The 22829-nt window shown below is 40.9% G+C and overlaps 1 protein-coding gene across 1 annotated transcript; it reads right to left on the bottom strand.

The window, feature by feature from the left end:
- Positions 1 to 2823: 2823 nt before the first annotated feature.
- Positions 2824 to 18599, bottom strand: Tnmd (tenomodulin). The gene is made up of 7 exons (XM_048417981.3): positions 18424 to 18599; positions 18127 to 18258; positions 9600 to 9740; positions 9291 to 9392; positions 5400 to 5553; positions 3482 to 3648; positions 2824 to 3201 (listed from the first exon to the last, which is right to left on the bottom strand). The coding sequence occupies exons 1-7, from the start codon at positions 18469 to 18471 to the stop codon at positions 2992 to 2994; spliced, it is 954 nt and encodes a 317-aa protein (XP_048273938.2). The 5' UTR covers positions 18472 to 18599; the 3' UTR covers positions 2824 to 2991.
- Positions 18600 to 22829: the final 4230 nt, after the last annotated feature.

A 22829-nucleotide genomic window follows, 5' to 3' on the forward strand; every position in this document is an offset into this window, starting at 1 on the left:
AAGAGCTTTATAGTTGGACTCTTTTCTAACCTCCTCTCTTTTCTGTTGTCCTCCTCTTCTGTCTTGCTGCATACAACAATATATTCGGGAGTTCCCCATACACTTTAGATATGATACTGGAATGCAGAAGATTTAGACTTCATGTGTAGGCAAGAGAGAAAAGAGATGATGGGCTGACTGGACAAACAGAACATGAAAGTAAGGTGTTAGAGAATTGTCAAAGGGGGAAGAAATGGTAGTGAGAGAGAAAAATGAATCAGAGGTGGCCCTTGAGAGTGGTTTGGTTAATGATGCCTTGTACGTGAGCTACACCTGATCTTTAATATAATAAGTAGCTTCCAGGTAAGAAAACGATATTAATAAAATCTATATGTGAAAGTAAACTTCGTGTAAAAGCATTTATGTTAACTTAAATGTACAACTTGGAGACTTCAGCATGGACAGATTGCCACAGTTAAGGCTAAGAGTATGAACCGAGTATAAACTAATTGAGGGATGGTTTACGAGGGAGAGTTGGTAGCATTTGGTAAGAGCCTGGAGTAGAAGACAAAGATACATTTAAATTTCTGCCAGTGGAGATATTACTTAAAATACTGAATATAGGGAACCGGAAAGAGGGCTTAGCTGTTAAAATCACTTGCTGTTCTTGCAGAGGACTAGGGTTGGGTTTCAGTCACACACATTTATAGCCGTCTATAGTTTCATTTTTACAGGATACTGTGCCCTCTTCTGGCCTCTGAGGGAACTTGGCATTCACCCAGTGTGTGTGCGCACACACAGACACACACACACACACACACACACACACACACACACGCACGCACACACACACACACACGAAACATACACATGGGAGGCCAGTATTTCTTCAATGTTCTTTCTTGTGATTGAGAAGTTGGCATAGGGAAGAGAGGCAGGAGTAAGTGAGGTTGTTTTAACTCTAATCGAGTTGATCTGAGTGTAGCATGAGGCATAAAGTCTCTACACAGTACTCAAAGCAGGACAAAAGGCTGAGGTAAGAGTGGAATCACACTGTCTCCTTTTCCATTCTGGTTTGTGCCTAAGCTGAAATAGGCCAATGTATTTGGGGTTGTTTGCTTATTTGTGGCAGTGTTTTCTTTCCTATAAACCAAGATAGGGTTTGCACGCTTCTTTAAACATGCTCTTTCTTTCCCTGTTTGATCTTGAAAGTCAGCCTCACCAAAGGACTCATACTTTCCCCCTGTGAAATTATTAGTGGGTTGAGGTATGTTATTTGAACAAAAAATGCTCTCTGTGCCTCACATGTGCAAGACCCTGGGTTCATATTCCAGAATGAAGCCAGAGAGGAAGAGGGAAAAGAAGGGACAGAAAGGAGGGGAAAATGTGAATAGGAATCCTGAATTCAAAACTGTTACTTAGAACAGTCTATACTTTTCTGGATGGGTGTGTATAGGTATATGTGTAGCACATGTACCTAGGAAATACAACTGCAGTCAGTGTTGTATACATTCTTGTATTAATTATGATCATGTATTCTTGTTGTTGTCCTTAGGAAATGCTTTCAACTTAATTTGAATCCTCCACAGGACACAGTGCATATAGCATCCTAGAGACTATCCAGTTTTGAATGTCTCAGGAACTTAAAGTTACTGGCTAATCATTGGAAACAGTGTTAAAAAAGTAATTTATTTAAAAATGATAACTAACATCATTAAGTTCATACAGCCTAAAATTGATCACATCTTTCTCATTTGTCTATTTCAAACATATATTAATCCCTGTTATAATTGAAGTAATTCAAAAAGGTCTGGTGCCTTTTAAGTCATTAATAAAGAGAAAACATTTCAATGCTATGTATTGTTAGGTATATTTGATTGTACTTTCATTTTGTTACTATTAATAATCTAAGTATGGTATGTATGCTAGTAATTAGTAACTTGTTAATCTTAAATCAATTTTGGTCATAGGTCTTTCTATGTATTTTCTAAACTGGTGAAGGGGAAGAATACAATTTCCTGGCCTACAGATATTTTGGTGATGAAGAGTGTTACCTCTGAATAAAACTGCAAGGGGTGACAGGCTAGCAGAGCATGGGTTTTGAAACAACCTTGCAGGGACATTGAAGTTAACATTACCCTCCAACCATTTTCTCCTTTCCCCTTTATGCTCTTTTCTATTCCAAAGGAAAATATGGGGTAATTTAGAACTGGGTCTTACTCCTTCTTTAAGTATCAAATTGCTAGTTCCCTGTAGTTCGGTAGGAAAAAACACATTTGATTCTTAACCTTAGTAATTTCTTAAGTCTGCTTCTATGAATTGTATTCATTAGTCTTTGTGTTTCAGAAAATGCCTTGGAACATTATATAGCCAGATGCTGATCTGAAGAGAAGTAGATGTCAAGGTTCTAAGATGTTGAATTGGTCCAAAGTCAAGTTCCCATTCTCAGGAAGAAGACCCGGGACCCCCTTTGCTAAGTTACCTTTCTTCTTTGCTGAGTCTGTGCAGTTAGCATATTTTAGCGCGGGCCTGCTGTGACTAGCTGCCTGAGCAGCAGCTTTACGGACACTTAAGCAAGTCCACAGCATGCCTTTCAGGTAATTAAGCACTAGCACTATGCACACAATTTTATACTTTTATTCATTGCTTCTGGGGCCATTTTGTCATCATCCCTTCATTTTAACTTTGTAAAATTATGGGAGTTGGAAACTGTTAAGCTTTACCCAAGCCTGTTGATGTAGTGCAAACTGACATTTTTGTCATCCATGTTAGGCAGATCTATTCCAATTGCCAGGCGTATTCTCTGCAAACACTTACCCACTGTGTTCATCAGCAACAAGGCCATTGATGATGATGTAGAAGTTTATTAGAACAGGAAGAGAGGAATAACCTAAAAGGAATTCTGGAGACTAGGCTACTAGGAGGCAAATGCCTCACAGACAGTCATTGGATAGCATGCATTTATTGTATGTTGGCTAACAGAAGGTTAAGCATTTGAACTTAAACTTCCTATTAGACTCTCCCGAGCATGCGGGCCACCCACCAGTTGCAAGGCATGATGACGCGACAGATGACTCGTCCTCCCTGGTAGCAGTATGGATACGGGTAGTAACCTAGTAAAGGTTCACAGACTCGGCGACAGTAGCGGTTGCCTCGACGACAGTAGATACAACAATAACCTCTCTCATCTAGCATGGGGTCAAATTCGATTCCATTTTCAGTCTGGAAGAAGAAGAAGACAGTGTTGGAGGGAAAAACTTTTTAGGGAGGGGTCCCACCAAACAGAAGACTGTGTGACTCTGAGTTGGGAGACTGGTGAGAAATTAAATGTCTTAGCCAAATCATGAAGAAGTAGACATCAAAATTGGTTGTGACCCAGAGAGGTCACGCTTCTTAAATGTTTGTTAAAGTCATAATTTTTCCGACTGCCTTGAGAGGTAGTAAGCTTTATGAACGTTCTTTTGTTTCTGCCCTGAAAATGAGTGCAGTGGCCAGAACTCACATAGTCATTTACTGGAAGGTCTTCCTCACTTGCTTGTCTGGTGTGACGGGTCTTCTCCACCTTTACTTGCGGAATCACCCATTGCTCATTCTGTTCAATCCCCTTTTTCTCATTGGTGGGGAAATGAAGATCTTCACCATCCTCCTCAAAGTCTTGCAATTCAGAAACTGAGATAGTAAATACAAAATTGTGATACCATTAGTTTGCAAACACTTCTGAGAGAAGTGTTTAGGAGGACAAAAGTTAGGGAGAGCTAATTTTTGTCTGTCTCTTGACTGCTATAGTTTAGGCATGTGTGGGCTGCATTTCCTAGCTCTCTAAGTGGATAGATCAGAGATTATTTCCCTTCTCACCAACTTCATTGCTCGTTTGCCATCAAACACTTACCCCTTTTCTCTGTAGTGGAGTCAGTTGACAGCAAGACAAGGGACTTCAATTTCCCTCAGTGTTTTTAGCTGCAAGTGCTCAAAAATATTTCCTCATTGCCTGATTTGATTTGGTCTCAGCTTCCCTTCCATTTCTTCCCTTCTGTGTCTCGTTTTTTATATTCATGTTTTTACATACATGTGTGTTTTGCCAGCATATATGTCTGGGCACCACATGCATGCAGTGCCCGCAGAGGCCAGAGGAGGGTGTCAGATAGCTGAGAATTGGAGTTGGAAATGGTTGTGAATCACCTGCGGGTACTGGGAATTGAAGCTGGGTCCTTTGCAAGAGCGGCAAGTGCACTTGCCAATGAGGAATCTCTCTAGCACCCCCAGTGTCTTATTTATTTTTACTAGACCAGTGCTCTAACTCCTGAGCCATAGGGTAATATTAATGATTTATTTTTAACTTGGGGACTTGGTGAAAGTATAGGTTCCTATGCATTTTTTCACTCTGTTCCTCTTGTTTTCTTACACAACTATGGTACAATTGTCAAAACTAATCTGTAGGCATTGGTTCATTGTCATTAACTAAACTACAGACTTTATTCATCAATATTTCCATTCATGTTATTTGTTTTGCAGCATTCAGTCTAGGATACCAGACTGCATTTTGTCATCTTAAAAAAAAATACTTGTAAATAATACCAGTAGAGGCCTGCACGCACTGTTGGTACTGTCCTGTCTTGAGTAATAGAGTAGTCTTTGTGCAAAGTGAGGGAGGCCAAAGTCTGTGTCAGCTAGACAAAATAAGGTGTCTAGGGACCTTTGTCTTCTTGAATTGAAGGTTGTGTTTTTCTGCTCTGAACCTCTAACCTTTGATTCCATTTATAGTGATTCCTCAAACATTCCTAAAGAAGCTGTCCTGCCACGATGGTCATATATTCTGGGGGGAGTGCCATTTGACATAAGAATTCTTGAGACAGCAGTGCACTATTTGGTCTCATCTCTCTCCAGTTCTTGGGTTGGGTCCACTGTGGTTTTGAGGAATAGTCTGGTATCCCTGCTTCAATGAATATCGATGTACAAAGAAAGATAGATTAGCTTTTTGCTATCACTGGTCACATTAGGGTGGTGTTGCCTTTCCTGAGATATTTTAAAAGCCTGTCAGCATTAATTTATCTGATTTATAACTTGGCTGTGAAAAATTCTCTCTTCACCACAGTCAGCATATACAGTTTCATCCAAGAAGGTATAAACCGATCATTTGTTTTCATAGAAATGTGGTCTCTCAATGCTGGAAACATTAACCTGTTACTATCTTTTCTTTGTGATAGTATATTGCTCTGTTGTATATTGCTATAGCAACACACACACACACACATACCTGTATATCCATAAAGTATATAGATACTATATTGTTCTGGTTGGCCTTGAACTCAAAATTTTCCTGCCTCAGACTCCTGGATATCTGGCAATGCAGAGGTATATCACTGTGCCTAGCATCTTAGCATCATTGGAAGGAGCAGGAGGTTGGGAATAGGATACCATACCTGCTATTAGAGTGGGATTGATCCAGTACATGGTCACATTATCACAAATCTCCAGAATTTTAGAATTTTTCAGAAAATCTCGGTTTTCAATAGGCTTTTCTGCAGGAACCCAAATCACCGACTGTTCAAAGAAAGTTGTAGTGATTTCTTCATTCTGAAAGAATAAAGTTGTTCAGGGTAGGAATTGTAGAGAAATTAGTACAGCGATGTAGATATTATGAAGTACTGACAAACAGCATGTTTTAAGCCCGAGTAACAGCTGCAGTGCTAGGCATGACTGCTGGAGAGCTGTCTCCAAGTCATGCTGACAGTAGATGCCCATAGAGGGGCTAACTGGTCCTTTCCTTCTGGGTCTGGCAGCCAGGTTGCTCACTAAAATACAAGCATTGTCTACCATCATTTTGGTTGAAAGGCTCTTCAGCATGTTCTGGGAACTCCCAGGGCCATGTAAGTTTTGATCATCTGGAACATGAGTGAGTTACATTTCTCCCCTTTAAATGCCTTGTTTTAGGTGTGTAGCTAAGGTTGAACACAGGATTTCACCCCAAGATGAAAAACAAACCAACAAACAACCCTGTTGGAGAAGGGAGGCCGCTAGGAGTGGGGTGGGGGTGGCACATACTTTTAATCCCAGAACTCCGGAGGCAGGGACAAATGGATCTCTGTAAGTTCGAGACCAACCTGGTCTACAAGACCTAGTTCCAAGACAGGCTCCAAAGCTACAGAGAAACTCTGTCTCCAAAAACAAAAACAAAACAAAACAAAACAAAACAAAAAAACAAAACCAACCCCCCCCCCCATGCCTTCATGTTTAAGTGTGGGAGACCGGGATTTGATTCCCTGACGGGGAGCCAGGAACATAGTCTTCCAGCTGGAAGCAAGAGCTGGGAGCAAGAGAGTGAGCACACACTTTACAGTTTATAGTATAAGAGACCACACCCAAGTGGACTGGTATCTTAAAGGCTGAAGGCACGAAAGGAGCTCCCACAGCACAAACCCCAGTCCCCATTTTTCTCAGTACCCCCACTGCAAAAAAACCACCTAGAATCTAGACTAACCAGATCAGCTAAATAGCCAGTTAACCTATCGTTTTGGATTTACAAGAAATTTGTCTTTTCATGTTTTAAAGTCTTTAGTTTATGGAACATGGACTCATTAATTCCATTCATTCTATGTGCCTAAGATTTATCTCACAGAGGACTCTGGTTCACAGAGCTTCTCAGTGTTGTTAAAAATCCCCTTTCTTCCATTTCTCGTGCTGGGAGTAGTTGCCTTTAATACCTAGTTCTGAGCAACTTGTCAATAAAGCTTCAACACTTTAGCCCTACTCTTAAAAAGGCCTTTTCATACCTCTTTTGTTTCTTCCTGGCTTTATGAATTTGGTGCATTTTATTTATTCTACAAAATATGTCTTTATATAATTATTTTTTTTTCTCTGAACCATTCACAACTTTCAAGCCCTGGCTCTTTTGCCCTTGAGTGTGTAAGACCTTGGAACACATTGAAGGGGTTGTGTAAAATGAGTTGATGTGCTGACTAGCTTTGTTAGCAAACCCAGAGCTATTTATATACTGGCTCCGCATGCTTTACTTGCACACACAGTACATACAATGGTGAGGGAAGTGCAGAGGAAGGGAGGGTTTGTAATTTGCAACCACAAATTTGTCCCACTAAAAAAGACCCATAGTATGAAATTTTTCTTGGAGATGAAATAGTATGTTTTCTGGGAGATGAAATAATTTTACTATCATGTGACCAATATGTATGTTATTTAAAAGATCCCACCAAGTTGTCTGAGGAAAAACTTAGGGCACAGAGAAGACATGGGCTTCTATATCATCTAAATTAAATCCCATTTTATCAGTGTAGGCTCTCACTGTTGCCTGTCTGTGCTTGATACATTATTTCTGTGAACATTGTCATATGGCATTTTATATAGTCACTTTTAAAACATTTTTATGTATTGTCTGTTGAGGAGGAGGCATATGCCATAATGTACATGTGGAGGTCAGAGGGCAACCCAAGAACTGATTCTCCTTGTGTCGGGTAAATCCTGGGAATTGAACTCAGGTCATCAGACTTGTCCATGGGTGCCTTCACCTGCTGACCCTTCTCCCTGGATCTATAACATCTTTTAAATCCTAATCTTCTTTCATGCTATCATTGCCCCCTATACTGCTACCTAATTTCTTTTAAGTCTGTCTGCTTTTCAGAAACATCTAATGTAAGTTTATTAGAAATGAAATGAAACTCTGTAAAATCTATCACTGCCATAGACCTTGGCAGCAAAGCATCCTCTCCGGAGATATTTTCTTCTTCTGAGGACTATTCTAGGAACAGGACTCTGAAACTTCTGAAGCCATGAAGAGAGCAATAGCCTGAAAAAGTAATGTGGAAACTAGCAACGGCTCTGAGGGGGTCCTGTGTAAGGAATAGGAAAAATAGTGTAATTTGTTAGAACAGATAAAAGAAAAGGAAAAGAAGAAGAAAACCATGTAAGTGACCAGTTGGAAGAACATGAAAAAGAACATGGGAGAAAGAAGAGAAAGACATTTCAGCATATACAGAGGTCATCATGCCATGGTCACAGTCGCAATTTAGATATTCCAGTTTTAAGTATAAAACCAAACTGAATTAAACCAAAAGAACCTGAAGGGCTGTAAGGATTGCTGTATTGTAAGCAGTGATGACACCTCTCCCATGGCTTCCTGGGATCATCCATTTACTAAAGGAGCAGCGGCCTAGCCATCCTAGTTTAGCAGTGTTTTCAGAGAATCCATATTATGTGGAAGTTTTCACCTTCACTTTTGCTTCTCCTGAGGAGCACTGTGGGTTATGATGCCAGCAGCTCAGCATGAAATGATAAGGTGAATAAACAGGAACCTTTAAAGTAGGTGGATGTTGGAGCATGACAGAAGTGGTATGCCCCCCGTGTAGCCTTGGGACTAGTTTCTTTTTTAAAGTTCAGTTTGCTTTTATTATTTTAACTTTTATTATTTTATGTGTAAGGTATTTTACATGCATGTACGTCTGTTCCATTAGATGAAGGCATTGGATTCCCTGTCAGTAGAGTTACAGATGGTTGTGAGCCACCATGTGAGTACTGAGAGCTGAAAGCTCAGGACCTCTGGGATAGCCGTCAGTGCTCTTAACCTCTGAGCCAGCTCTCCAGCCCCTATTTTTATTATCTTTTTAGTTATGTGTATGCACGTGTGTCGGTGTTGGGATATGTGCATGAGAATGAAGGCCAGGAATTATAGACAGTAATGTGTGTGTTGAGAATTGAACTAGGGGTCCCTGAGTAATCTTCTCCAACACCGGAATAATTTTCTTAAAGTCTTTCTCATAGACATTCCTGTTTCTGTTCTTCTGACTTATTCCTCTCACTAGAAATCATTAGTTCGGGAGCAAAAGTACATAGGTTTTCGTTTTGTTTTGTTTTGTTTTGCTTTTTTGAGACATGGTTTCTCTGTGAAACAGTCCTGGACCTAACTCTGTAGACCAGGCTGGCCTTGAACTCACAGAGATCCCCCTGCCTTTGCCTCCGAAGTACTGGGATTAAAGGCATTAGCCACCATCTCCTGGTCTTTGTTTGCTTGTTCATTTTTTGTTTTTAAAATAGGTATTTTTGTATAATTGTATAGTGTTAGATTCCAAAGCACGAACTTCATTTTTTGAAAAGGTCGCAGTTCAAGACCTCAGTGTGCACTCACTAGCTGTGTGCCTTCAGCAAGTCACTCTTTTGTCATCAGTCCCAAGTCTCACATCTGAAAATTAGGATAACAACAGTGCCCATTTACAAGATAGAGGATCCAATGAGGAGAGAGCACTTTGTCCAATGGTTGGCCAGTAAATGATTTTCTTTGTACTGCGGTCATTTTTCTCACATACCTCATCTATTTCTTCTTCTGGTTCAGAAAATTCAGGAATCACTTTGATTTGAGTTTTAATAAAGCACTTTTGAAGACCTACGAAGTAGATGCCAGTGTATCCCTACAAACCAGACAAAACAATAATACAATTAATTTCTTGTAATAGCCACAGTGAGTTCCATGAACTACCAGAGTCTCAGACTGGCAAACTTTGAATTCCTGGAGAAAGCTTTGTCATGAATGAAATGAAGGTTAATGGCTATTTTTAATCCGTGTCGATGGGTGTAGTATTTTATGTGGGAAACATTAGGGGAAACAGTCTACTCACGTTTTTAAAGTCATGGACTTCCAATGTTTCATCTGTGCCATTTCCACTTCTGAATATTTCCGTTCTGGTCAGGGGATCAATTTCCATGTAAATCTTCTTCTTCTCACCATTGCTGTAGAAAGTGTGCTCCATGTCATAGGTCTGGAAGAGCAGAGGAAGAAAAGCAAGCTCTAAGGTAGTCTGTGCACTCCTTCATAAAATGCTTTAATTGGGGAAATACCTGGGTCACTTTCCAGAGCCTCCTGAGGGGTCATCTCAGCATCTTGCCATTGGACATTCTTTAACATTTGTGATTAAACTGAGGTGCTTTTTGGCATTCCGACTGTTATGGGGATCCTTCAGAGACAGTGCTTTGTATTGAAGCCAAGTAGCTGAACTAATTAAGAAGAATTCCAGTGGTTTTCTTGGCACCCTTGGATAAGTAGCAAATGATATTCTGCAAATCAGCCTGTGAAGTATTTTCCCCTTGTGTTAAGCCTAGGGATCACCTCAAGCCTATGCTGCTTCCTGAAGCTACTGCTTCCTAGTCTAAGTGTTCTGTGACTACTCTTCCCATTCCTTCCGTGAAATCCATTACATCCAGGACAGCGACTTGAAAACATTTAGAGCGGTTAGCTATTACTCTCTATTCCCATACCTATCAGAATTTTAATAGTGCCTCGATAGTATTGTGTTTGTCCTTTTTAGAAACTGAAGATGTCATTGGCCAATATTCAGTCATAGTCTTATCCTATACCGATTTATTTTCCTTTGTTCTTTAAAATCTAGCAGTCACCTGCTTTCCCTCTATTTTATAGGTCAACTCTCCCCACTCAGGCTATCGCTACCTTCTGTTTTTCAAACTTAATTCCATTGTTTTCAGCTTCTCTAGATTCCTCTGCATAGATAAACTTTGGTGACAGATTAACTTTGGTTAATTTATGATACCATAAATTAACAAACTCTTCCATGGAGAGTGCCCCTGAAAGGCTGTTTATCAAGCCTTTCTTGAGTGCCTGAAACAAATCCCCAAACTCCCTTCTGCTCTTTAATAGACAATTCTCTCACTACAGACAAAGAGGACCAGTTCCGTGATTTATTCTATATTGGGGTTAAGCATCTAACCTATAACTTGGAACATATAGATATAGATAAATACCAGTTCCAAAGGAGTTTGCTCTCTGTTGCAAACCATGCCAGAGTTGATCTGCAAATGTATCTTCTCCCCGTTGCTTGGAGACCTTTGCCTGTTAGATTTCTCTGTATTCAATGTCCTTCTGAAGAAGCAAGTTGCCTACAGAGCCAGTGTTGCTTTCTAATAACAGAGTTCCTAGTGGCATCCTCCATGAGCCTGCATTGGTTTGTGTTGTCTTTAGTGTCTGTTGATGTCTGCGACAGCATGTTAGTTTAACCTGGTCAAATTTTTCCCAACTCAAGGAGAAAAACAAGTTGGCTGGGTGTGTAGAAACAAGTGTTACTTCAAGCATGAAATGTCTGATGGAGCTGCTGAAAAGAAAAACAGAGGCAAAGCCAGTTTACTTCCCTGTGGCTCTGTGGTGCCTTAGACAGGGATAGCGGTTATGTGTTATTAAGTATTGTTACCCATGGCAATTCTTATCTTCCTAAAGCAGTGCCTTCATGATTGGTAAGGTCTTTTAAGGTCAAGGATAAGAGTATGGAGAAGACTCCAGTAACTGCAGAGTTAACTTAGGAAGGCTGGCCTTGTTCGTGACAGGTAGAAAACTCCTTAAGGCTTGTTAATCGCTTCTGCGTATATTCTCTCAGCTCTAGCTCTGCAGCCAGCTTGAGATGAGAAACTTCTAAGTATGACAGAAAAAATTGAGCTCTCAGTCAGCTGACATAAGCAGAGGACAAAGGCATCCGCTTCAGACACAGCCTTGTCAGGTTTCCCAATAGGGGGTAGTTTCTTCAGAAATACTATCCGTTGTGGAGGCAAATGTTGACAGTGCTAGCCACCGGGGGCTGGGCTGGGGTGTTTGTTTCATCAGTAGCGCCACTGATGGATTAGTGAATGGAAAAATTAGGTTAGAGACTGGGGGATATTGGACTGCGGCCTACGTGGGCAAAAGAGCGAGAAAATGCAGACTGCATTTTCAACCATCAGTAGAAGACTATGGGACTGTGCTGGTGACATTTACGGTTTCAGTGTGCTTCTGTGGAATGAGTTTTCCTGCACTCTTGGCAGGGCACTTCACTTGGACACCTTTCTGGATGAGTACTATTGGAAACTGCCAAGCTCAGCGGATCTTCATTCCTTGCAACGGCTCTGCAAAGAATTGGGTTTGTTTGTGTTGTGTTGTGTTGTTGTTATTGTTATTCGGCGAGGGAAGAGGCATCCGTGTTAATTGTACCCATTAATCAGCTTGTTGATTTTGTATTTGCAATGGTAGCTTCTTAAATAGAGTGAGATCAGAATGACTTCATTTGTGTATGAATCCTTAGTGGGTGGGAGAGTGTAGGCGCAGGGAGCTACACATTCACCCAGATGGAATTCTGCTATCAAAGGTGTCCTTTTGAAACAGACTGTCCTTTGTCTAGGAGGAGGATGCCAATGACTTACTTTGGCCTGTGTGGGGATGGCTTTGAGTAAATCCAGACATACTGTCTCACTCAGGTCCCTGTGGAGCACACTGCTTGGGTAATGGCTATGCAAGCTTCACTGGCCCATATGAAGACTGAGCTCATGCCCTTGGCATCAGACGTACTTTGCTGTCTACTAAGCGCTCTGGCTCCTGGGTTGAAGTGCCTTCTGGAGATGAACTAAATGGCTTTGCCCTGTCCAGGAACAAACTAAAGCAGAGACAGGATGGCTGACCGTAGAAAGGTGTGAGTGGATTCCAAGCATTTCTCCTCAGTCTCTGCCCCCAACTTAACATTATTCCAGGGGAGACAGAGAAAAAACCACATGTGACAGGAAATGTGGCCTTGTCAAACTGGCAAATTGATGAGCACCCTTTCTGGTATCTTCATACCCTGCTCACTGTGTACCCTCGTAGCCTTTTCTCATGCCTCTCTCATTTCTATCTGTCCCTTTGTCTCTTGTCTAGACAACCAGGAAGCTGCCCATGCTTTAGGGATCTTGTGTAAGAGAAGAAACTAATCTGACCAATGATTTTGCATTTAGATATTAGCAACAGAAAAGACATTTGCCAGTCTGAAAAATTGAATGCAATGCTTCTTTCAAAGGAATGCAGTTGTAATGGGGCATTTTAGGCACCGTGACTCCAGGAGCCTGCATGTGGGGGGCATCTTCCCCACACAATCCAAAGTGATTCTTCCTGGCTTTATGAGGAGTAAAATGCTGGAAAAGGAAAGAGAGACCAGTGGAATAGTGGGTGTGTGGTAAAACCCAGGCAATCTGTAAGAAGACCATACTGGCAAAATCTGGGGGAAATACAAATCCATCTTTCTTCCCTGTATAGGACTTCTGTCCTCAGGCCTGTTAAGGCCTCCACTAAGGACAGCCAATAAGCCCTAACTTCCTTCTGCAATCTGAACACTTTACCCTGTGTTCTTGTCTCTGTTGGTGACAGTCTCTGAGACCAGAAAAGAAAGCTTTTTATAAAGAATAAAGCTGACTCACACGTTCGTGTGATGGATCTGTTTGGGGCCAAGCAGCTTTAGCCTGTCCTGACAGGGATTTGAGGACATTTGGCTTAGGTTTGTTTTTTGGAAACCTGTGATTAATCTAGCTGGTCTTTCCCCCCTCTACCTTCATCCTTTACTGTCTGTTTATGAGGTACATGCTCCAAAGGTGAAATACATGCTCGGAATAGCTGGCTAGCAGGTGCTAAGCTGGAAGGAAGTGAAGGGAGCGCACTGTACCGTATTATTAAGGAGCTAGCCTGCGAGAATTAAAGGGCCTCTGGGGATTGCTCTACCAACAGTGCCGACAGATTATTTCTTATGCATACTTGGACTTTTGCATCTTCAATCACCAGTTCTCAGCCCTGAAAAAAAATGGCATAAGTGGCCAGACATTCCTCTTTCAAAAAAGAAAGAAAAGAAAAGAAAAGAAAGAAAGAAAGAAAGAAAGAGAAAAGAAAAAAGTTAGAAGGTAGGAACGTAGGAAGGAAGGACATTTCCTTCATCTATAGACTTGAACTAGGTGGGAAGTTTTCCTGTATCCACCATCCTCTCCTCAATTCCCAAATTCAGGTGGAAAATAGGAAAGACTCATCAGAAAAGGTTCTAGTCTTACTGTCTGTCCTTCTCCTTACAAGCCGTGTGACTTTGGACAAGTTACTGAATGCCTCTGAGGGTTCAGTTCCTAGCTGCATGCCCTTTATGGTTGCAATGCTGAGAAGTTGGCAGATGCAATTTTCTTACATTTGTCAGGTTGCTTGTTGGATTACAACTACTTGTTGATCACTTGGGCTCCTTCTCCCTAGAGCTCCGTACAGCTCTGCTTGAAGGCTCTATGTTCATGTGCCCCATAAAGCGCTCAGTAATACAACCTTAGGAATAAGGAGTAAGAGCATACCCATAGCAATCCGAATCTAGTATCATGTAAATTGTAAGACCCACCCCTGAATAGTCCGAAATAGCAACTGGCTCAGTAAGGATTGTTGTCAAGGATAAAGCTGGGGCTTGTAGAGAAGAGACAATGAAGAGACGCCTTCTTTTCTAAAATGCTGATGTGGCAGCGTCTGGCGAAACTCAGTCCCCCTTGCTTAAGAGATTCCAGATACATCTCCAGCTTTTGCCTTAAGGGTATAAATGCTTCTCCAGTCCCAGGTTTCAACCACTAGACTGGTGTGTATAAGAGCCTAAGCAACCTAGAGGGAAAAGTTGTCCCTTTGTGTGTCTAGAGATGAGCAAAGAAAGCTAGCCTGGGGCTAATGCTAGTAGTAGAAAAATAGTCACGAAGAAAGCTGGACTCAGACTTGGCAAGAAACCACTTCTTTTGTGCGAAGAATTTTCAGCCTAGGATGATCTTGGGCATGGAACATAAATGGAACTGTCAGTGATCTCCTGCCGTTGGAGTTGCATGGGCTACTAGAATGTGGAGTCTGAAGGAGTATCCCCAGGAATACGTGAATTGCTGGGAAGGGGGCGATTACTTCCCAGCAGTCCTAAAAAAAAATTGCCACGTAGTCCTGACGTATGGCAGGAAGCACACGCCATTTCAGTCACATAAGTCTGTGTTTCTGTCTCATTCCGCAATGGTTTGGAAACGTGGGGTACAAAGTCTGGGCTGTGTTTACAAACTGCTGCCTCGGGAGCGGCAGCCTGTCTTGTTTGTTTTCTCTGTGTTGCTTTGATTAGTTCAGGAGTTGGCTTCTAATTCTTTCAAGTTCAATGTGGAACACAGGGAGCTTTAAGTAAGACAGTTTTTCCCCAGTAAGTCTGCTTCATGGTTCCTAAGGAAGTTACTGCTTGAAAGTGGACCCTCAATACGGCGACCTCTCGAAATCTCTCTAACTGAACATGTTTTTCCTGCTCAGTTATGAGAGCTGAACCCAGAGCCGTATGGACTTGGCTTTCCTCAAGCCTCTTCAGTCTCCTAGGTATGGCTGGGGCTCAGGAAACCTAGGGCTTGGAAAGTATCGAAGCTCTCTCAGAGTTGATCCTCTTTTAATTTTGATTTATTTTTTTCTCCTGGATAAGTGTGTGTGTGTGTGTGTGTGTGTGTGTGTGTGTGTGTGCGCGCGCGCGCGTGCATGCTCTCACATGCGTGCTTGAGGTATACAAAGAGTCAAATACTGCTTACTCCCATTTGAAATCAGTCATCTGGATCTTTTGTGCATACCAAGGTGGGAGGGAAAGGAAAGACTTAGTAGCATGGAAATGTCAACATCAGATGTAGGATGTTAAATAAGCACTGTTTATTATAAACAGATGTTGAAAAAGAAAACAAGAAGGAGTGTTGGGAGGGCTGGAAGAGCAAACACTGAAAGCCTGGAGACAGCTCCAGGAAAACAAAGGTATCACTACAATCAACAAGTACCAAAACATCAGTCATTCTCTCTACCAAAGGCCCGGCAGTTCTCACAAATCCCACAGGCGACTAAAGCAAAGTACAGAAGACTATGGCTTTATTTTGTTAATCACTATTTCATTCCAGCCCATACTGTTAAAGGGAGAGTCTTAAATTTGTACAAGATGCTTGGATCATTTTCCTCTGGAAATATTCTTCCTAGGCTGTTCTGACTACTTTTATTTTTCCCCGGATTCTCAACTGCTCTGATGCAGGCCTAGTCAGAGTCTTGGTCACTAGGAACATGGCTAGCCTCCCAGGCTCTTTATGTGGGATTTAGAAGGTAGTAGTTGATTGAATAAGAACTCCATATTGCTACCTGATCTCCTGATTTTCAGTGACTCCAAGCTGATTTCATGGTGAAGGCCAGGACTTAAATATGAAAGGTAGTATATTGTAACTCCCCACGGAATAGCAAGTAAACAGTATTTGTCCACAGTAGAAAAACTTATCCTAGAGATACATAATGTCTTTTATCTATATATTTTCCATAATGACTTTGGCCCCTCCTTTACACTTCTTTTGCTGAAAATTATATCCTAAGATGCATTACTTCATGAGCGCTTTGATATCTTTTCTTTTAAAGTACACTTTAATGAGTGGCCTACCGCACCCTTTCCATGTGTGCATGGATGAAGTGTTTTGTTTAGTTTCAGGAATTTACAGAGTTGATTTTTGGAGATCATATTGACAAGAACTGGAATGGGAAACAAAGATAGTATAATGAGAAGGTAGGGGAGACCATGAACTTGGCTAGGGAGCATGAATTCTTACAAGGTAAAGGTAAGATCGCCCTGAGCCACACCTCTGGTCATTTATTACTGCACTGCAGCAAAGAGCACTGGAAGATTAGGAAAGCACACAAATGCGGTTAGAATGGCATTTATAGTGCCAATAGATATAGGAACACACAAAAGGCCGTCTTATCTTTGTTCAGACAGGTGTCTGTCTAACAAACAGGTGAATGGTCAAAATGATTAGCCACCTACCACACAGAGTGAAGGCATATTATATTCACAGAAACTAAAATGATTTATGGCCCTGTACTCATACAATTTTCAAGAGAATTAGTGATTCAACTTTTGGAGTAGCATAACCCTTTAGAAATTAGCTAAGTGGTATTCTAAGTAAGTAAGTGTTCTGGAATGCATGTTAGCTCTCAGTTTCCATTTCTTTTCTGATGTTGGTTGCTTTGCACACCTTGCTAGCCTTAACATAGTTGGCTTCTCTAGGAAGCCATCTGAATAGTAAGTAGTTCAAAAGCAGTAGGGCAATGGGGTGGGCTAATAGGAGTGGGTGATGCCTGAAAACCTTTCTGGAACATGATGTAAGTAAAAAGGCAAACAAATAAGCAGGCTTGTTTGTGCTTCCTCCCACTTAAACTTTGCAAGGTATCCCTTGAGACTAAATGCAAGCAGGTATCATAGCCGAGGTGGAGCATTCCAGAGTAGCTCTGCTTTACTTTTTTGTTTTCATTTGGACAGTTAGCCAATTTATTTACTTTTTCTCCCCCTTTGTCTACTTTTCCCCATGAACTCTTTGCTCCTATTGCTCCTTTGACTCCTAATGGTCCATGCCAACCTATTTTCTTCTTGTTTCATTTTCCCTCCTGGATCTGTGCCTTTTCTTCTCTACATGGGCTACCAAGTAGAAATGAGCATCTCACGACAAAAGAGTCAACCCCACCAGTAGTAGCAACAACAACAACGGCCCACAATAGAAAAGAATAGGGCAAGGCCAAGAGCCCATCTTCACGGGTTGTTGTCCATCTAATTCTCATTGAAATGGAAATTGTCAGCAAGAAAGAACTATGATTTTATTTGGGTCACATCTAAACTTGTCTATTGCATGTGAGCCCAGGGATAGCAATAATATCGAAGCATGAGAATACAAACTACAATAGCAACTAAAGCTTACCAAATGACTGCAATATCAGAAGTTTTCTGAGATATCTGTGATTAATGACTTAGGGGTGCTTGTATTTACTGTGGCATTAGTATCTCACGGGGACAATGGTTGTGACTGCTGAGGAGCTGAAAGGCTCTAACTCTCATTAAGTAACAAGTAATTATGAACTCAAGTATGAGAACTGTTTCTTTTGAAAAGGAGTTTGTCTCGCTGCCTGTCCTCACAGCAGATGCGGTAAGCCAGAACATAATCTCTGAAAACCATTTGCTGCCTTTTCGGGTGGTTTCTTTTGTGACTGTCTGCTTACTTTTCCATCAGTTTCTGCCCAGATAATGGAAAGAAAGATGGAAAGTAGTTTTTCTTTCTTACATTAAAAAAAAAGGCTTCCAGGAGATTTAACTCCTTAAAGACAACCATAAAAGAGTGGGTAAATTTGCTTCCTGGCACTACAAACCAAAATGCAGAAGACAATCTCCCCTCACCTAAATAAGCAAACGAAAGAAGAACCCCGATTTCATTTTCTACTCCCCCAACTGAATACAAAAAGGATTAAAAGTTTTCATTTGCATATTAATTCACATGTTAATCACTAGTTAAAATCAATCAAAAGAAGCACTGGGTTAAGTGTCTGTTACTTACTTTCTTGGATACCTCCGGCCAAAAGTGTTTGCTCCCCCAAAACAGGACAATTAGAGTTAAGGCCAGGACCCCAAACACCAGTCCACAAATCTTCAGTGATTTACATATCTTCTTGGATTTCAAAGCTTCTGCCTAAGCAAAGAACAGAAAGAATGAAACAATACACAAGAACCCTGAAAATAGCAAGCCATAATTCAAAGTCTCCTTCGATTTCACTTTCTAATGTTCACATTGCAATACGATAAATCTGTGGAAGCATGCTTCTGCTCAAAAGGGAAAATATATGAATCAACTTACATTTAGAATGTGACAGTCCTCACAGTTCTCTGGAGGATTCTTTGCCATAGTCTCCCAGCGCACAGTGCTCTTTCCCTGCTTTGAGAGGACTGAGAGACCACTGCTGAGGTCGAGTTGCAAGTGAGTCGGCTAACAGATGCCAGAGGAGAAGCTGAATTTATATGGCTCAAATATGTCATACCAGAGCCGGAGGGAGCCCAGGGGGCTCCTGGGCTGCGATTTGTTACATAGATATACCCATATATGTATATAACTTCTGTGCACAGAATTCCATCCAGAATGGCAAAGACAGGTTATAATGAAAACTATTGTCCTGGGGGTTGGGTTGGAAGGGGATCAAGCCTAGGACACATTGAAATGATTTTTCACTATGAACTTAAAATACCAGTGGCAATACATGCCGCACACTCCAGAAATAAGCAAACAGCAAAAAAGGAACAGAGTTCTAATTTCAATTCCACTCAATTAAGCAAATATTTATTGCAGGGATATTAAGTATCAGGTACTTTCCTGGGTGCTGGAGAGCCAGAAGTAACTAAGATGTGTGCCTCACTATGTAAAATCACTCTGTGTGCCAAGGCCAATATGTAGTCAACTAATTATAATTAAAACCAGGGCATAATGAAGAACTATTGTGAACTTTCTTGTTTCATGCCATCTCTATGATTGGTTTTCTTTTTTACGTGGTCCCTCAATGCTGTTATTCATTATATTGCTTCATGATTTTTTTCTCACTTTATATAAACTGCTTAAAAGACCTCATCCAGTCCTAGAGTTAATATATCACTTATACAGAAATGCCATCCAAATTTGTACCTGTAACTCAGTCCTGTCTTTTAATTTCACAGCCATTTGAACATTACAAGCATCTCTACCTGGATATAACTCAGTATGCTATCCATCAAACTCTTTTTTAAATACTCCTTTCCCCCAACCTACTTTATTTCCCATAATCCTAATCTTTATTGGTGAATACAATTAGCTTTATGGTCTTACCATAACAAAGGACTGCCAGATTACTGACTTGCATATAGAAAATATACTCCTTAGAAAACAAAGCAAAACAAAACACTTATATTCTTATACTTATGGAGGCTACAATCCAAGATCAAGAAGTTTCCTTCCTTCTTTCCTAATATAGATCTCATTTAATTTATTTTTATTAATTTATTATTATTGAAAATGAAGCTATTTTTATAGAATATATTCTGATCTTAGTTTTCCCTCCCTTATCTTCTCCCAGGTCCTTCCCACCTCTCTGGGCCTTTCTCTCTCTTAAGAAAACAGACAGACAAATACAAAAGATAAACAGGGATAAAAAAGAATAAACTAACAAAAAGGAAGAAAGCATGAGAAACTCATACACATGCAAAGACATACCACACCACATACACAAACAAAACCCATAAAAACACAAAATCGGTAACTACAATGTACAAGCAAAGTAAGGTAAAAAAAATGTCTAAACAAAGCAAAATGAGAGGAAAAATACTTCCAAAATACCATTGGATTCATTTTGTGTTGGCCATCTGCTGCTTGCATGGGGCTGCTCTTAAGCGTGGTTTGTATATCCATTGAGACTAGCTTGGAGAAACCTAGTTTTCCTTTGCAATTGGCTGTTAACTGGAGATAGTATCTTGGTTGGGGGATAGGAATTCCTATCTCCTTCCCCATCTCAGTGGTGGGAGCCCATCTGGTTTGGACCTGAGAATACTGCCACAGTCTCTATTCGTTCATATGTGTGTATGTCCTGTTTTGTCTGGAAGACACTGTTTCCCTGGTGTCCTCCATCCGCTCTGGATCTTACAACCTTTCTGCCTGCTCCATATTTGTTTCTTGAGCTCTCTCTCTCTCTCTCTCTCTCTCTCTCTCTCTCTCTCCTTTTCCTCTCCCTTTCTCTCTTTGCTTCTAGATGGCTATTTTGTTGGTCACATGGTACTTGCATTTCTTTGTGTTGGTATCCTAGTCTGCCATCTTTCTTCCTTCCCTCTGTTCCCCTCCCTTCACCCTCCCTTCAGGGTATCACTATGTAGGCATGCCTGGCCTGAATTCACAGAGATCTACGTGTCTTTGCCTCCCAAGTGCTTAGATTAAAGGTGTGCACTATCACAGCAGGCCACTGCTCTCTTTGTATAAGACTAGTAGTCACACTGAATAAAAGATCATCTGTACAACATTATTTTCCAAATTCTAAGTCATACACACAGTCAAATTTTAATACACTGGAAATTAGGGCTTCATCATATGAAATTTGAGTCATGCCATTGGGGCAATAACCCGGCCTTCAAACCAGAAACCACGTGTTTGTCTTGCAATCACCCCATATTTTAATGTCTATTTTATTCCCCTCATCACTGGCTGTTATGTGCCCTAAATTCTTACACCTTTCAAAGATGTTCTTTCTTCATTGGATAGCATTGCTATAGTCACTACCATTGCCTAAGTGGTTCTCAACCTGTGGGTCGTGACCCCTTTGGGGATTACGTATCAGACATCCTGCATATCAGATATTTACATTACGATTCTTAACAGTAGCAAAGTTACAGTTATGATGTAGCAATGAAAACAATTTTATGGTTGGGGGTCACCACAACCTGAGGAACTGTTTTAAAGGGTCTCAGCATTAGGAAGGTTGAGACCCACTGGCTCAGACTGTTATCCTCTCAGACAAGTCTCAAAGCTATGCCTTTTATCTAGGCTGCTCTCTTGGAGGTCCGGACCCATGTGCCTGTTTAGCAAGCTAGATACCTCCATTTGAAGATATTAGATGCCACATCACTCAGCCTGAATTAGTTGTAGCGTCTTCTAAATCATACTCTCCCTTATTATTACCTGTTTCGCTAGAAGAGCACACTGGGTTGTCTCTAGACCAGAAATTTCAGGGGCTCATGATCTGTTGCTCTTCTACTCACCCCCACGCTTAATCAGTTACTACATCCAGTTAATCCTGCCTCTGGATTTTCTCCACAATTCTACACAGTAGTCAATTGTGACTCAGTTGGCGGAGCCAAGGCTCTATAGTTATTTTCACTTCTCTAATATAGTTCTAACCATTTTCTGTTGCCTTTAAAGTTTTAACATTCAAATCCGAGGACAATCTCTCCTCTGCTTGAAGTTGTTTGATAGATCATTGATGGTGATAGAGAATGCTCTTGAGTTTCTCTATCTCTCTAGCTGTGGCTCTGGGCAATTTCCTTCAGACATGGAGGCAGTTGTGATCGCAGATGGGCAGGGTACTGGGGCAGGCACATATGACTTCTATTTTCATTCTAATGTCTCAAAGGAAAATGGAGATAGGATTATACCTGAAGTTGATCACACAAATTCTAAAGAACAAAACAAAACAAAAACAGATTGTGGTTCTGTTTGCTCTACAATTCTCTGGTCAAGGTTTTTAAGGTCATAAGAACATTCCCATGGAGAGCCTATGTTTATGAGAATAGATGGTTTCCTCCAATGTGCCACTCACACTGTATCTCTGATACCCCTCTCATAGTTAACACTCTGTTCATAACCATATGCAGCTTCTTCACACCATAGCTCATTGTTTGTTACCTTCATTGCCTGTATTTCCTTTCTTCTCCTTGTTCAGCTGAGAAATTTACAGTTAGCTCTCAACATGTGGCTTAGATCTTCCCACTTCTGAACTGCCTTCCTCTGTCTTATCTCTACCACCTCATTGGGTCACTTGTCTTTTCCTTGGGTTATCTTTGTGCCTTGCTGGTGCTATAACCATTGCCCTCAGAATGCTGTATTATAAGTAGTTCCTACATGCTTCCCTGATACCCTTTATGACACCCCTTCTTTGTTAAAAATAGTGAATTAAAATAGGAGTTAAAACAAAATGCCATGGAAACCTAGAAGGAGTCGCGATAAATTCTGATTCAGCAGAGCAAAGAAAATGTCACAAAGGACATGACATTTCAGTAGTTTTGCCATTTACAAGCACATGTTTATTTAGTGTTCCCTATGTGACAGGCTCTATTAGAGAGGACAGATATGCATTTCAGGAGTGTACAAGAAAACGCAGTGCCTAAGAGGCCAGCATATAGTGAGAGGACAAGTATTAAGCTAAAAGCAGAAAATAATGTATCTGGTTAAAAAATATGCTACACAAGAAAAGTACAGGGTGCTATGAAAACATTCAGTTTAGTCTGAGCTAAGAAGCTGCCCCTTAATCTCAGAGCTCAATAACAGTAGAAGTGAGATGGAGAAGAGGACAGTAAAATTATTTCAGGTAGAAAGGCTAGCACATGCAAATACCTTGAAGAAGAAAAATGATTGGAGTAGTCCAAAAAGAGACTTGGTTGGTCACTGTGGCTGCATTAGAGGAAAAGAGCTGCTTGGGATAAAAGTAAAGAAGTAGGCAGGGCCATATCATCCAAAATTGTACCTTTTAGGGTTGT

This window comes from Myodes glareolus, chromosome X (genome assembly GCF_982192425.1).
Source record: "Myodes glareolus chromosome X, mMyoGla1.1, whole genome shotgun sequence".
Classification (NCBI taxonomy): Eukaryota; Metazoa; Chordata; class Mammalia; order Rodentia; family Cricetidae; genus Myodes; species Myodes glareolus.

Excerpts from the sequence above, each read along its gene's own strand:
- Tnmd (XM_048417981.3), bottom strand. The coding sequence starts at position 18,471 with ATGGCAAAGAATCCTCCAGAGAACTGTGAGGACTGTCACATTCTAAAT. Across the intron at positions 18,259-18,423 it reads AGGACTGTCACATTCTAAAT|GCAGAAGCTTTGAAATCCAA; the intron begins GTAAGTTGATTC and ends TTCTTTGCTTAG. Across the intron at positions 9,393-9,599 it reads AAGTCCATGACTTTAAAAAC|GGATACACTGGCATCTACTT; the intron begins GTGAGTAGACTG and ends TCTGGTTTGTAG.